We start from the raw sequence: 15,793 nt of genomic DNA, 5'->3' as shown, positions 1-15,793 counted from the left end.
CTTCTGCACTGGATGAGTACACAGTCAGGGTGGCAACCACCATAAAAGCTAATGACCAGGCACTGAGTTTGAGTTTGAATTTATGTGTAGTTGTTCCTACACATAGTTTCTCACAGAGATTTATGCACCACAATTAACCCATAGGTTCCAAACTAATCCTGAAAAAGATAAGCATAACATAATCTTAGAGCTTAAAGGTTCTATAGAACTCAATTTTAAGATGCAATGGGAAAAGGACTTTAATATCTCATTTAGTGCAAAGGACTGGGAAATGTCATTTGCACTTACTCATAGTTTGGTGACGGCCTGCAAAGCACAAGAGACCAATTACAAGATACTTACCAGATGGTATAAATGCCCAACGACTTTGCATGCCATTTACCCAACGGTCTCAGATAAATGCTGGTGTTGCAATGAGCAGAAAGGTGATATGAAGCATATATGGTGGTATTGTCAGATGATACAACCCTTCTGGGTCAAGATCTTTCAAGTAATCTCTAAGGTCACGGGAACTGACGAATGCCCTGACCCGTCCCTAGCATTCATATCCATCCCCTCCCCAAATATACCACTGAAAATAACACCCAGAGGGCTTCATGGCTGTGGCGATAGCAGCAGCCAGAACTGTAATAACCAGACACTGGAAAAGCAATAAGACACCCATGGTAGAAAGGATAGCAGAACTGATCTATATACAGTAAATGGAAGAACTACTCTCATATACAAGCATGTTTCCCAGTCGATATATCAAAACATGGAGAATATGGGTCCTGTTCAAAGCAACAACAGACTTCACCCAAATTTTAGCCTCTTAATTCTAGACCTCTTGATTGTGGTACCTATATTACCCCAAATAAGTATACAGACAATTTAAACTCCCTACTCCTATAAGTATAAGTTAAGGCTTACCCCTGTGAACATAGATGCGGATGTATTACAACATCCACTACTTTAACCAGTCTGAACAAGGGAGCTATCATCAATGGAATCCTCCTCATTTGCATTGTCATTCTACATTATGCTAAAGGGAAATCAACAGACGACTCTGTTGTCAATCAGAAAGGGAAACATATCTGGGGTATAAATAAACGTCCTGTATTCCCCCTTGGCCTAAACTCAAAATCAAAAATTAACAGGTTGTGATTCTCTGACCCCCTTTTGCTCTTTCATTTTCTAGGGATAATCCCTGACACAATAAAGAACAACCTTGTCATCAGTGAATGTCTTTAATTTCATAGAAGAGGAACTATGTGCATAACAATTGTAATAGACATTTTGTTGACTAGGAGTTACTGTCAAGGGGATATCCTCACTGTTTTCTTTGGATTATTGTCATTGTCTTCTTTCTTCTTTCTGTACAAAAGTTTCATTAATCTGGAAAAAGGAAAATACAAATAAAGAATATGTAAAAAAGAAACATAGCAAAAACATACCCATGAGACAGAAATAGCAAGAGACAAATCCAATACAATAATGACAATATTGAGCCTTTTTGGTCATGTGTAAAAAATGATGCGGATGTAGACCAAGCGCAACACTGTTTCAAGTCACAAGTAAAAAAACATTGTCAGCTGGTCCCTTTGCATTGCTCCACTATGATCCTAGAGCAAAGAAAAGAACCAAGGAGCGACCTGTGTGCCAAGCAAATGCCCAGGGCACACACGTCGCCCCCGCTGACGCCACCGCTCTCCGCCCCTGTATTTAGGGTTGCCACCTTTTCTCCTTGGGGAAACCTGGCAGGGGACGGGCCAGTGACATTGGAGTACGGGCCGGATGACGTCCGGGAAGTGCCGGATAACGTCGAGTACAGGGAGGTGATCTTGGGGGGCGGGCTGGATGAAGTTGGGGGCTGGGAAGGTGACGTAGGGGGTCGGACAGATGACATCGGGATGGGCCTGATGACGTGGCAATCAGCGATTGGCTGATCGACATGTCATTCGCTTCAATGTCCTGTCCAGATTTCCTAGTTTGGTAATCCGGACTGGGACTTTTCACCCGGGCAGCCCATCCAAAAAGCGGGCTGTCCAGGTGAAATCGGGAAAGGTGGCAACCCTATCTCTATGTGTAATATTGAGCAAAAATGCCTGTTTGCACCTATGTCCACACCGCATCAAGTTTCAATGACCACCAGAACCACATAAAGAGATATAGAAACCTCAAAAAGTCACCCTCTGCATCTCAACGCATTCTTAATGACTATTACTCTACATACATATTTGAAAGCAACAAACTGGATAAAAAATAATCAATATTGAAATGCAATACAGATTTAGCAAAAACATAAGCATGAGACAGAAATAGCAAGAGACAAATCCAATACAATAATGACAATATTGAGCCTTTTTGGTCATGTGTAAAAAATGATGCGGATGTAGACCAAGCGCAACGCTGTTTCAAGTCACAAGTAAAAAAACATTGTCAGCTGGTCCCTTTGCATTGCTCCACTATGATCCTAGAGCAAAGAAAAGAACCAAGGAGCGACCTGTGTGCCAAGCAAATGCCCAGGGCACACACGTCGCCCCGCTGACGCCACGCTCTCCGCCCCTGTATGTAGGGTTGCCACCTTTTCTCCTTGGGGAAACCTGGCAGGGGACGGGCCAGTGACATTGGAGTACGGGCCAGAATGACGTCCGGGAAGTGCCGGATAACGTTGAGTACAGGGAGGTGATCTTGGGGGGCGGGCTGGATGAAGTTGGGGCTGGGAAGGTGACGTAGGGGGTCGGACAGATGACATCGGGATGGCCTGATGACGTGGCAATCAGCGATTGGCTGATCGACATGTCATTCGCTTCAATGTCCTGTCCAGATTTCCTAGTTTGGTAATCCGGACTGGGACTTTTCACCCGGGCAGCCCATCCAAAAAGCGGGCTGTCCAGGTGAAATCGGGAAAGGTGGCAACCCTATCTCTATGTGTAATATTGAGCAAAAATGCCTGTTTGCACCTATGTCCACACCGCATCAAGTTTCAATGACCAAAAGAACCACATAAAGAGATATAGAAACCTCAAAAAGACACCCTCTGCATCTCAACGCATTCTTAATGACTATTACTCTACATACATATTTGAAAGCAACAAACTGGATAAAAAATAATCAATATTGAAATGCAATACAGATTTAGCAAAAACATAAGCATGAGACAGAAATAGCAAGAGACAAATCCAATACAATAATGACAATATTGAGCCTTTTTGGTCATGTGTAAAAAATGATGCGGATGTAGACCAAGCGCAACGCTGTTTCAAGTCACAAGTAAAAAAACATTGTCAGCTGGTCCCTTTGCATTGCTCCACTATGATCCTAGAGCAAAGAAAAGAACCAAGGAGCGACCTGTGTGCCAAGCAAATGCCCAGGGCACACACGTCGCCCCCGCTGACGCCACCGCTCTCCGCCCCTGTATGTAGGGTTGCCACCTTTTCTCCTTGGGGAAACCTGGCAGGGGACGGGCCAGTGACATTGGAGTATGGGCCGGATGACGTCCGGAAGTGCCGGATAACGTCGAGTACAGGGAGGTTGATCTTGGGGGGCGGGCTGGATGAAGTTGGGGGCTGGGAAGGTGACGTAGGGGGGTCGGACAGATGACATCGGGATGGGCCTGATGACATGGCAATCAGCGATTGGCTGATCGACATGTCATTCGCTTCAATGTCCTGTCCAGATTTCCTAGTTTGGTAATCCGGACTGGGACTTTTCACCCGGGCAGCCCATCCAAAAGCGGGCTGTCCAGGTGAAATCGGGAAAGGTGGCAACCCTATCTCTATGTGTAATATTGAGCAAAAATGCCTGTTTGCACCTATGTCCACACCGCATCAAGTTTCAATGACCACCAGAACCACATAAAGAGATATAGAAACCTCAAAAAGACACCCTCTGCATCTCAACGCATTCTTAATGACTATTACTCTACATACATATTTGAAAGCAACAAACTGGATAAAAAATAATCAATATTGAAATGCAATACAGATTTAGCAAAAACATACCCATGAGACAGAAATAGCAAGAGACAAATCCAATACAATAATGACAATATTGAGCCTTTTGGTCATGTGTAAAAAATGATGCGGATGTAGACCAAGCGCAACACTGTTTCAAGTCACAAGTAAAAAAACATTGTCAGCTGGTCCCTTTGCATTGCTCCACTTGATGCCTAGAGCAAGAAAAGGAACCAAGGAGCGATGCCCTGTGTGCCAAGCAAATGCCCAGGGCACACACGTCGCCCCGCTGAACGGCCACCGATCTCCGCCCTGTATGTAGGGTTGCACTTTTTCTCCTTGGGAACACCTGGCAGGGGACGGGCCAGTGACATTGGGGTAGGGCCGGATGACGTCCGGGAAGTGCGGATTAACGTCGAGTACAGGGAGGTGATCTGGGGGCGGGGCTGGATGAAGGATTGGGGCTGGAAAGGTGAACGTAGGGGGTCGGACAGATGAACATCGGGATGGGCCTATGAGGTGCAATCGGCGATTGGCTGATCGAATGTACATTCACTTCAAATGTCCTGTCCAGAATTTCCTCAGTTTTGGTAATCCGGACTGGGACTTTTCACCCGGGCAAGCCCATTCCAAAAAGCGGCTGTCCAGGTGAAAATTTCGGGGGGGGAAAAAAAGGGGTTTGGTTTTTTTTTGGGCAACCCTATCTCTATGTGTAATATTGAGCAAAAATGCCTGTTTGCACTTATGTCCAAACCGCATCAAGTTTTCAATGACCACCAGATACCACATAGGAGATATAGAACGCTCAAAAAGACACCCTCTTGCATCTCACGCATGTCCTTAATGACTATTACTCTACATAGCATATTTGAAAGCCAACAAACTGGATAAAAAATAATCATACTTGAATGCAATCAGATTTTAGCAAAAACATACCCATGAGACAGAAATAGCAAAAGAGACAAATCCAATACAATAATGACAATTATTGGAGCCTTTTTGGTCATGTGTAAAAAATGATGCGGATGTAAGACCAAGCGGCAACACTGTTTCAAGTAAAGTAAAAAACTTGTCAGCTGGTCCTTTGCATTGCTCCACATGAATCCTAGAGCAAAGAAAAGAACCAGGAGCGACCTGTGTGCCAAGCAAATGCCGCAGGGCACACCGTCGCCCCCGCTGACGCCACCGCTCTCCGCCCCTGTAATGTAGGGTTGCCACCTTTTCTCCTTGGGGAACCTGGCAGGGGACGGGCCAGTGACATTTGGAGTACGGGCCGGATGACGTCGGGAAGTGCCCGGATAACGTCGAGTCACAGGGGTAGGTGATCTTGGGGGGCGGGCCTGGATGAAGTTTGGGGCTGGAGGTGACGTAGGGGGTCGGCCAGATGACATCGGGATGGGCCTGAATGACGTGGCAATCAGCTATTGGCTGATCGACAATGTCATTTAGCTTTCAATGTCCTGTCCAGAATTTTCCGTAGTTTGGTAATCGGCCTGGGACTTTTACCCGGGCAGCCCATCAAAAAGCAGGCTGTCCAGGTGAAATCGGAAGGGTGGCCACCCTATCTTATGTGTATATTGAGCAAAAAATGCCTGTTTGCACCTATGGTGCCACACGAATTGTTGTCCCGCCGTGCAAGATCTGCCCCAAAGGTTACGACCCCCCAAATGTTAACAATTCACCTTATTCCACTGATCCCTGGCTCCTGTGTCTTCCTTATTTCTACTCTCGACCCTGCGCGTCCCTAACGCCGCCCACCTCTATCCACCCTCCCCATTTGCTTCACGCTCCCTCCTCTATCCCTCCTTCTAAGTTACTTGTATGACGTTAGTTGTATATCCTGGCGAGAGGTGTCTTTAATCCTACCTAAAGTATACACCGCCCATGCTCCTCCATCTGTCCTGCGCGATATTTCTTCTCCTCCTCCACAGTCCGTTTGGCAATGTTTGTTGACAGAAAATTCCGCATCACCATGGCTACAGCCAATCAGAACCCGCTCAGGGCAGTCGTTCTTGATTGGCTCGTCTGCAATTGCAATAATGAAATACTGATTGCTGATTGGATTACATAAACATGCCCATCCTCTGCTGGGAGGCTATTGGCTGAGACCTGCTAGGGCGGGATAAAGCGGGGAATCTGAGTCGACTCATACAATTTAGATGCCAGGGATGGAGGGCAGGTATTGTGGATACTGCGAGTAAGTTAAATGGTGCCTGACACCTGATTTATGGGTCCTTCTCGTAGTGATCACGGACCGTGTGCGCTAGGGCGAAATAATAGTCCCTCGGGGTGGACACGTGACGGTCTATCACTAAGGTGAGGTAGGCTATGCCCCTCACTCTGATCTGCTTCGGAGTCTGAGAGAGGGGTGGCCATGTCGGTGCCGACAGAGAGGGGTTACCAGGGAGATGTGAGTCTGGCTGTGCCCAAACTTAAGTGCAGCTCATTCACACACTTACTGTACCAGGGGTGTCATTTTAAATTGGCCCGCATCAAATTTCTAAAAATTGATTGCACTGCAGCTCCCTGGAGAGGAGAGAGACTGCTGCTGCTGTGCCGGCACGCCCCGCCCCCCGCTTCGATTGGCTGGCCTGTGTGGAGACTGGGTGTGTGAGAGTGTGGACGTCACTAGAGCTGTGCTGCCCAGACACGCCCCCTTCCCCTCGGCTTCACTCTGGCTGGAGTCAGACTGTGCCTTACGGAACGCATTTTAGGACATCATGACTACAACCGGCAACGATGCGCTATGGAGAAGGCAGAGGACAACGCATGCGTCAAAGGTAATTATGCGCATGATGTCCTAAAATGCGTTCCGTATAGGCAGCCAGCTCAGCAAAGTAATCAGAGAGTTCAGCAGGAGAGCAGGGGGCAAGGCTTAGGGAACTGTCAGAAACCATTAAAAATCATGAAAAGTCTGCATATTTTTTTAATGGATGTATATTGCAAAGTTGCTTGAAATTCTGGTTACTTTTCAAAAAGCTTAAGTTATGTTTTTGTGGAGTTCCCCTTTAATACTTATCACATTCAATGGAATATTAAAGAATCTATAATATCTATTTAAAAAAAGATTTCCCTTTTACTTCTTCTCCCTTGAGACCCTTTTGTGATGTTCTATGCGCTGCCTCAGAGATAACCTGACCAAAAATAATGCAGCTCTAACTATAACAGGAAGAAGTGTAGAAGCAAAAGACAGACCTTTGTCCATTAATTGGCTCTTCTGACAACATGAGTTCTTAGAATGGCAACTTTCTATTTAGGATTACCCAATGGCACATACTACTAAAGAAGTATATTATTATGAAAATGGTTTATTTACATGAAGCAGGGTTTTACATATGAGCTGTTTTATGCAGTATGTTTTTATAGAGAAAACGGGGGTATCATTTTCCTTTAAACAGGTGACTAGTAAATGCTACTTGCATTAATCAAAGTCACCACTCAAAAGGAACATCAGGCCAGCACTGTAGATTTCCAATCAGTCTTTTGACCTATTCCACTCCAGTATTTACATAACAAGGCGTGACATAGCTAAAAGAGCTGACACTAAAGGATTAATAAACTTATGCCAGATACTTAACCCTAGACACAGATTTGTCTACTAAAAAAACTTACCAAAAACTGAAATACTGATTTCATATCTATTTGAGAATATTGTTACTGTCAAAACTTTTAACAGTAAAACAGGTTCAAGACATACAGGCAGATATCTGAAACTGCCAGAAGGTGGTGCCAACAGACCACAGTAAATTAGCATCTGTTTTAAAAAATACATTTGCCACCATACTCTGTAAGATGTGGACTACACTACAACTTGCCAAAGCATATTTTCTCTACAAGATTTCACAGTAGCACCAACTGACCAGATAATGCTGGGATATGTTAGTCTCAGTGCTGTTGCTGTGTATGCAAAGTTTGGGACATCATATACTACACAGTTTCCCTTACCTCTATATCATGCAACACTGATGGCAGTAAGTGACGTGCACGAATGCTGATAGGGAATAATAATAATAATAATAATATATTGAAAAAAGTGGATATATTTGATATATCATTCAAATTTGAATCCCTGAAACAAGCCATGGGGGGCAAGGTCTGCTGAGTTGCAGGTGCTATGAGTCTCTTCAGCCATATCTGTGCCCCAGGCTCCATCCCAAGCAGTGAGCAGTACAGAGAAGGTGCACAACAGGTGAAAATTTTTTTTTTTTATTCGTATGTGGTATAATTACATATTTATGGGCTGTCTGTAAAGTTGCATTTATAATAGTATGTAGCATTGCTCTGCATATAACTGTAGCTTTATTCCATATTGACTTTTAGGGGGTTATTTATTAAAGTCTGCATGCCAAAAACTCAAAGTATTTTAGATTTTTATTTTACTATAAAATCCTAATTTTTAGTGGAAAAAAACTAAAAAATTTTGGAATTTATTAAACCCGATGGTGTCAAAAGTCAGAGTAAAAAAGTACTCCAACTCAGACCTGCTGAGTTCATGTAGAAGTCAATGGGAGAAGTCCAAAAGCTATCCTGAACTGCACTGGGTTTCGTGCAATAATCTGAAGATTTTGCTGTTTTCGGCAAAAAGCAGAAAAAACTAGTTTTTGGGCGGAAAATCTGAAAATTTTGTACTATCCGATTTTTTTCAGATTGTTTCGGGTTTTTTCCCACACAGGAGATTTTGGGGAAAATGTATTGATAAATAAGGCGAAAAACGTGCGGATTTGGTCGTAGTAGTTATCAGAAAATATTTTATAAACAATCCCCTTTGTGTAAAGCTGGCCATATATACAGTATGTAGCATCCTTACCCACTCAATACCACTCTATAGTTGTTAATCTGGCGCTCTAACATACTATTTTACGATATGAATCTGGGCATATACTCCAGGGGACTGATGAATCATTCACTTGTTTTGTCTCTGGCAAGTGATTTCACGTATCTGGTAGCAGTTTAGCAAGTCAGGCTGAACAGTTATTCCCTTAAATGCACTAAATAAACCGTACATATGATTTACAGGCTATGGGAAACATCTATTTTGACTAGATTTCAATACTTTTTTCAATAACTAAAAGTAGAATACTTTAAAGGGGATGTAAAGGCAAAAAAATGAAATACCATTTTTACTTTCTTCAATGAAAAAGAAATCTATCTTCAATATACTTTAATTAAAACATGTCTACCGTTTTTATAAAAAACCTGACTGTATCCAGTGAAATTCACCCTTCATTTTACTTGCTCTGACTGCTGCGGATAGCAGACGGTCCCTAACTGAAACGATCATACTTTCAGACGGCAGGGGGGAGCCCCCACCTTACTTCCCGGAGCAAGTTTGTTTCCCTGTAGAACAGCCAGGGACTATGTAGAGATTCGTATCCACAGACCCCGTGCAGTCTGCATATTCTGATTACTAATCAGTCTTGCTGTATCAGCTACTACGGCAGAAATTATTTGACTTGTGCTGTCTTGATAATTTATGACGATCCCTAAGTTTAACCTCCCAACCGAAGCCCAAAGCTTCTGGTGCAGTAAGTTCATGTTTATTTTTAGTATACAAAATACAGCATTTGTAGCATTATTCTATTTTAGACTTTAGTTCCCCTTTAATCCAAGATTGTTGAAGAGAGTCTGACTTTTCATTATTGTTTCTTTCTTGATCAGATATTTTGCAGTTGGATTTCTGCCGTGCAGTCAGTCCTTAAGACAAGGCCATTTTATCTCAATGCCCAATGAATTCTAGAATCTTATTACAAAATAATGATAGAGTCCTCTATTAAACAGTCCTTCTTTATCCCTAACTGTTGTGGGGCCCACAGTCTGGGCTCTGTTAATTCAAATGAGAGCTGTGTTGAAGGTATGAAGCTCTTGCAGGGTTCCACTGGTACCGTTTTTCTGTGGATATTCTTTATCATGCAAAGAAAAGTGTGCTAAATGAGCCAAGCTGCTAGAAATGTGGACCCTTCTCTTGAGTTGAACTGATATATGCCCACATCTGCAGCTTGTTTAGATTAAAAAAAATAAAAAATCTTCAAAAAATTAGTCTGCAAATATAATGTACTATTGTACTGCACTGTTAAAACTGATGTGTTTGCTTCAGAAACTCTACAATAGTTTATATAAAAAAGCTGTTGTGTAGCCATGGGGGCAGCCATTTGAAAAGGCTCAGGATACACAGCATATCACAGATAAACCATGTTGTACACAATAGGATTAATCAGTACTTATCTGTTATCTTCTGTGTATCCTGTGCTTGAATGGCTGCCCCCATGGCTACAAAGCAGCTTGTATATATAATCTATAGTTGTGTTTCTAAAACAAACACACCATTGCAGGGCAATAGTACATTATATTGTCATTCCTTTAAGACACTTTCAGTTTTTGATGTTAGCCATGGGGGCAGCCATTTGAAGCTGAAAAGGAAAAAAAGGCACAGGATACACAGCAGATAACAGATAAGCCATGTAGTAAACAATGGGATTTGTCTGTACTTATCTGTTATCTACTGTGTATCCTGTGCTTGAATTGCTGCTTCCATGGCTACACAGCAGCTTGTTTATATAAACTATAGTTGTGTTTCTGAAACAAACACACCAGTGCAGGGCAATAGTACATTATATTGTCATTCCTTTAAGACACTTTCAGTTTTTGGTGTTACTGTTCCTTTAAAGGGGTTGTTCACTTTTGAGTTAACTTTTAGTACGATGTTGAGGGTGATATTCTGAGTCAATATGCAATTGGTTTTTAATTTTTTATAATTTGCGGTTTTTGAATTGATTAACTTTTTATTTAACATCTCTCCAGTTGGCTATTTCAGCAATTGGGTTACTAGGGTCCAAATTACCCTAGCAACCATGCACTGATTTGAATAGTAGACTGGAATATTATTAGGAGAAGACCCAAATAAAAAGATGAGTACTACAAAGTAGCAATAACAATAAATGTCTAGCTTTACAGAGCACTTGTTTTTACATGGGGTCACTGACCCCTATTTGAAAACTTAAAAGAGTCAGAAGAAAAAGGCAAATCATTAAAAAAAACTATAGAAAAATGAAGACCATTTAAAAAGTTGCTAAAAGTTGGCCATTCAATAACATACTAATAGTTAGCTTTTAGTTGAACTTTTAGTAGAACTCTTTCAAACACAGCAGCACAGGACACAGATACAGGATGCTGAGCTTCATCTTACAGTTCGGAATGGCTGTTTCGCGGATTTGATGTTGCCTGCTGCCTGCCTTCACTTCTGGCCTGACATAGGGGTTTACAGTTATTTGCCCCAATTACTGCTCATAATGGTTTTAAAAATTAGTGGTGAGCACAACTTTCCCTTGTTAGTTATAGTTTATACAGGAGCAGTGACCGGCTCCATGTTGTAGCTCCCACCCCTCCCAGCTATAGTCAGGTGATCCCACTGGTGTCTAATAAAAGGGCAGCCAAGTTTGGGAGTTTTACTTTGAAAGCAGCTAGTAAGTTGCAGGTAAACTTAGTCCCTGTGTAAAATGTATAATGAAGCAATAGAATTCTTAATGAATCAGATGAAAATCAAGCATAGGACTGGCCAGATATGGGATGACTTTGACGTAGTTGGACAGTTTAAATATATTGCAATATATGGACAAACAATCTCTGTTTTGTTTAAAGGGTAAGGCATGTTTAATTAGCTGTATGCACAAAATGTCTCAATGTCTTAAATATATTGATAATGGGTTGAGTGCAGAGGATCTCTTGTATTTGTATAAGTATGGACTTACCTTGACCATTGTCCAGGTATATGGACAGCTATATAAGTTCCTATGCATAAATGAATGATCTAGTATAAAATCCAAATAAAAGATAAACAGCAGACAAGTAAAAATTGTATTTTTGCTTGTCTGATGTTTGTCTTTTATTTGTATTTTTATTTTTTTATTGAATCATTGCCTCACCGGCAACTCCTAACAATCGTTATTTCTTCTTCATAGTTGGCACTCTGCAATGGCAATATTTTATTTAAAGCTACAGGATTAGCATAATACACTGAAGTATACTATAGTCTTAAGGACACACATACAGTAATACCTAAAAGTGAAAGTCCTTGAATTACTAAAAAACAGTCTGTACATGCTGCTTCCAGAGTCAATATTTAACCCTAAAGCAAGTCTCTTCATCTCCTCTGGTTTAAATGTGCACATCTCATCCAAATGCATTTCATCTTCTTAAAATATTATCTGCTAACAGTAACAACTGCACATTTAACCTCATTTTGCAGCTAGTTCATGGCCGATTTCAGTATAGCCCTGCATGGTGCATTCTTCCTCAGGGACAGATTAATTATTCCTTTTACGCCTGGCCATATCCTGGCTCCATCCCAGCCACCCCCTTTCCACATTACTGGCTGCCTTGGAATTAAGGGCCCAGGGCAAATGCACTCATTTACCTTATGTAAATTTACTGTTATTCTCCCTTAATTATGCTGCTAAACCATCTTCGTCTTATAAACTGATTTACAAGCAATAAAATGCAATATTGCAATTTAACAGCTCATTTAGCTATAACAAATTCAGTCTGTTAATTTACATATTTTTCCAAACATTTATTACAATCTTTTAATTTTGTGCGTTGTTATCTGTGCTTTCAAAAAATTAATGAGGATAAAAAATACATTGTTACCTACAGTATACAGTGGATTTTGTGGCCAACTGTAATGCTGCACAAATGTACTTACTTACTGTCCATGCAGAAATACATTTAAAAAGCCCTGAGTAGAATTCTCTGTCGACAAACATGAGTGTTCTGAGTTTGTGGTATGTATCAGTAAATTGTATCACTGTAACTTGCCAAGAGTTCTGTATAAAAATTAATATGCAGTTCCTGAAGTATCTACTGTTATTAAAACCCTGGTGTTGCAACTGTGGTAAAATACAACTCTTAACAGGGGGTGCTGGCAGCTATAGTTTTAAACAACAGAAACATTGTGAGCACTGAAACACTATAAATGTGTGTTCTGTTGACTGGCTTCTAAAACAATATGATCTAGAATTCAATGTCATTGAAGTTGTCTGAATATCCAGATGACTGTAGAGGGTCACTAGAATCTGAGAAAACAATGAAAAAGAATGTGTTAATATATTACTTTGTAGCACTGGCCAACAGCCTTAGAAGAAACAACTTTACCGGTAAAAACAAATTAACAAGGAGTACCAAGCATACTTCATAATGCTCAATAACATAGCACTTAGCAATATCTCAGAGATAATCACTAGACTAGCAGCTTGAAGGTCAATTTCACCTTCATTGTTATAACACATAAAACATTGCCCTACAACTCCCAGAAATGTGTTAAAATGTTCATAACCTGCCAAATTTTGTAAAATAGTAATTGGGAATTGTGGCCATGAAATAGGCATAGTCAAAAAATTCTCGCCACGCAATGCACAGCAGATATTTTTGTCCCTTCTTCAATTTTTCAAATGTTGGGAGGTATGTGCGTGTGAAGTGAATGACAGGGATTTGCAAGACAGAAAGGGAGAGCAGCGATAAGTGGGAGAGAACATGAAGAGGAGATAGTAAGTGGACGGCACCTGTGTCACTACTAGTACTACTTGAACTGGCTCTGAGAGAATGCAAGGGCCAAGAAAGGTGGTTTTATAGAAATTATAGAGGCTTCAGATGGTTTTTTTCACCCTCTCCTGGATAAGCTTCTAATTATCCAGGAATTATTGTTATAAACCGATAAGAGTGATCACCTCCTTTAAAAGTAAAACAGATGTTCTATGTACTTCTCCAGTACAATTCATGGCTGTATTTGCCATGACAAAGCCCAATAAATGTCTTTGTTGAAAAAAATATATATGTATTAATAATGTGATATACATTTTACAGTATTTACCGTAACAAGGTCCATTCTGAAACATAATATCATCAATTGCAATGTCGCTTCTTATAGAAATGCCACGTACAGCTTCAAAGACAATCTAAGATTAAAAAAAAAAAAAGGTTTACTACTAATGTACAGACAAATCTAAAATGGAAGTAGTAAAGATGATTATCGTGCTTTATATCTAGTGAAAGTCTACAGTATATGCCAATGAGGTCTAGTGCAGATTTATGCCCTTTTTGTTAGAGTTTATGGAGAATTTTATACTCTAGTAGACCTTAACATATATACATAACATATATAGATCTATTAGGCTCCTATAGAGTTAATCCCCTACCTTTCTTATCTTTCTCTATAGCTGTTGTTTATTGGGCAAAAGCTTTTATGACCTGTTTGTGTAACAGTTATAGCTATTGGACAAAGAGTGTAATGACACTACCCTGCCAAACTGCTATATAGTGCTGTGTAGGGAGCGGCCTCTTCCTCTTTGGCTCCTGGTGTCTGTGCTGCTAGGTGTTTCCCATTGAGCCTGGGATCACCAAGGCACCAGTAAAGCCATTTACCCCAAAGGGACCTGTACCTTTGGTGCTGAATTCAGGAACCAGGCTCTCCCGTGAATGAGGATTAGCTATCATTAGGGCAGATCTGTAATAGTCTCTCTAGGAGAGAGAGAGAGACAGATTTAGGTAGTATGAGCAGTTGTGTGCTCCATCAAGGAGAATAGCAGGGAGTAGTTTCCCAAAGGCTTCTAAGGTTGCCTTTAGTGTAGCTCAGTAATAGGGAATTCAGTTTAGCAGAGCACTGCCTGACCCCTACCTGATTGATCCTGTTTCACATTGGACACTGGTCTTTGAGAGTGAGATATTCTGCCTACTGAAGCACTAGACCCTTTGTTTGCACTGATGGGATGGAGCATATGCACACAAAAATTAATTAACAGGAGCAGGGAATGAATAACAAACACAGAGTATCTGTACAATTATCAGTAGACTGATTTATTTTATCCAAGAAGGTGAATGTAGCTATCTGATCTGCAGCTGATATGTTATCATCCTGACCTATGGTATACAAACATTACTCTTCATATTCCCTGAAGTCACCAACACATTAGTTATCTTGGAAAAGGTCGCCCATGGCTCTTGTTCAGATGTGAATTTGGGATGCACTCCCCAAAATGCCCCACACGGTTTGGCCTTTTTGCTCTATCTAGAGGAATGGAGACTTGCTCTTTTTTGTTACCAGCAGTCCCAAAGTCCCTTCATCCTCTGGAAGTCACTGCATCTGTCACTGTCAACCTTATATGACACTTGCCACAGAAGTTCTTGTTTTTCAGCTATCCAAACTGTGCTCCCCAATGACTAGCTGGAAAGATTTGTCATGTAAAGACCTTGAAAGTCAAATTATTTTCACTCTCTTTTTTGCCTATTATTCTATTTTTTTTTGTTCTTAAAGAGACATGTAAAATATGCAAAGGGTATAATCTATTTTGATGGGTCAGATGCAAAGGGTATAATCTATTTTGATGGTTTCAGATGTAAGTCTGAAAAAATAAGCATATGTATAACAGTGTGTCAACATTTCTGTTTGTTTGTTTTTTTGAGTCAAAAACAAAAATATAATGACCTTGAATTGGATGGAGTCCTCTCTCCACTGACAGCCAGTATATACATACACTATAAATGTATGTGTTGAAACTATGGGTCAGAATTGTCACAGAATTGAAAGTCTTTCTATTAAATGAAAGAGATGTAACACTGCAAAGCATTTTAGTTACAATAAGTATACCACATAGCTAACTGTGTTCTGCTTTGTTTTTTGTTGCTTTTTGATCTAACTGGTCTGGTGAGGGCCTAAATATAAGGCTCAATTTAAACCTAGTGGCTGTTGGACCTATGTTTAAAAAACATATCAGGTAGAGGTGATTGCAAGAAGTCTAGGTTCGAACAGATTACAAGAATATTTTTTCAATGCAAAATAATTGTTATCCCACTTCCATGCAATGTAGAGC

General features: G+C 40.9%; 1 protein-coding gene and 1 long non-coding RNA gene across 2 annotated transcripts in view; one reads left to right on the top strand and one right to left on the bottom strand.

Annotated features, from left to right (window-relative positions):
* The first annotated feature begins 5,698 nt into the window (after nucleotides 1-5,698).
* LOC108706969 overlaps nucleotides 5,699-15,793 on the top strand; it is a 31,734-nt gene continuing 21,639 nt past the window's right edge. Inside the window, exon 1 of the long non-coding RNA XR_005965029.1 lies at nucleotides 5,699-6,715. This is a non-coding gene — a long non-coding RNA (uncharacterized LOC108706969). The remainder of the gene's footprint in view (nucleotides 6,716-15,793) is intronic.
* mamdc2.S (MAM domain containing 2 S homeolog) overlaps nucleotides 12,487-15,793 on the bottom strand; it is a 39,397-nt gene continuing 36,090 nt past the window's right edge. The window contains exons 13-14 of the mRNA XM_018243844.2: nucleotides 13,798-13,882; nucleotides 12,487-13,003 (exon numbers count right to left, since the gene is read on the bottom strand). Coding sequence (XP_018099333.1) covers nucleotides 12,942-13,003; nucleotides 13,798-13,882 — 147 coding nt within the window. The 3' untranslated portion in view covers nucleotides 12,487-12,941. The remainder of the gene's footprint in view (nucleotides 13,004-13,797; nucleotides 13,883-15,793) is intronic.

Source organism: Xenopus laevis, chromosome 1S, assembly GCF_017654675.1.
Source record: "Xenopus laevis strain J_2021 chromosome 1S, Xenopus_laevis_v10.1, whole genome shotgun sequence".
In the NCBI taxonomy this organism is placed as follows: Eukaryota; Metazoa; Chordata; class Amphibia; order Anura; family Pipidae; genus Xenopus; species Xenopus laevis.
This window is presented reverse-complemented; position numbering and strand designations above follow the sequence as displayed.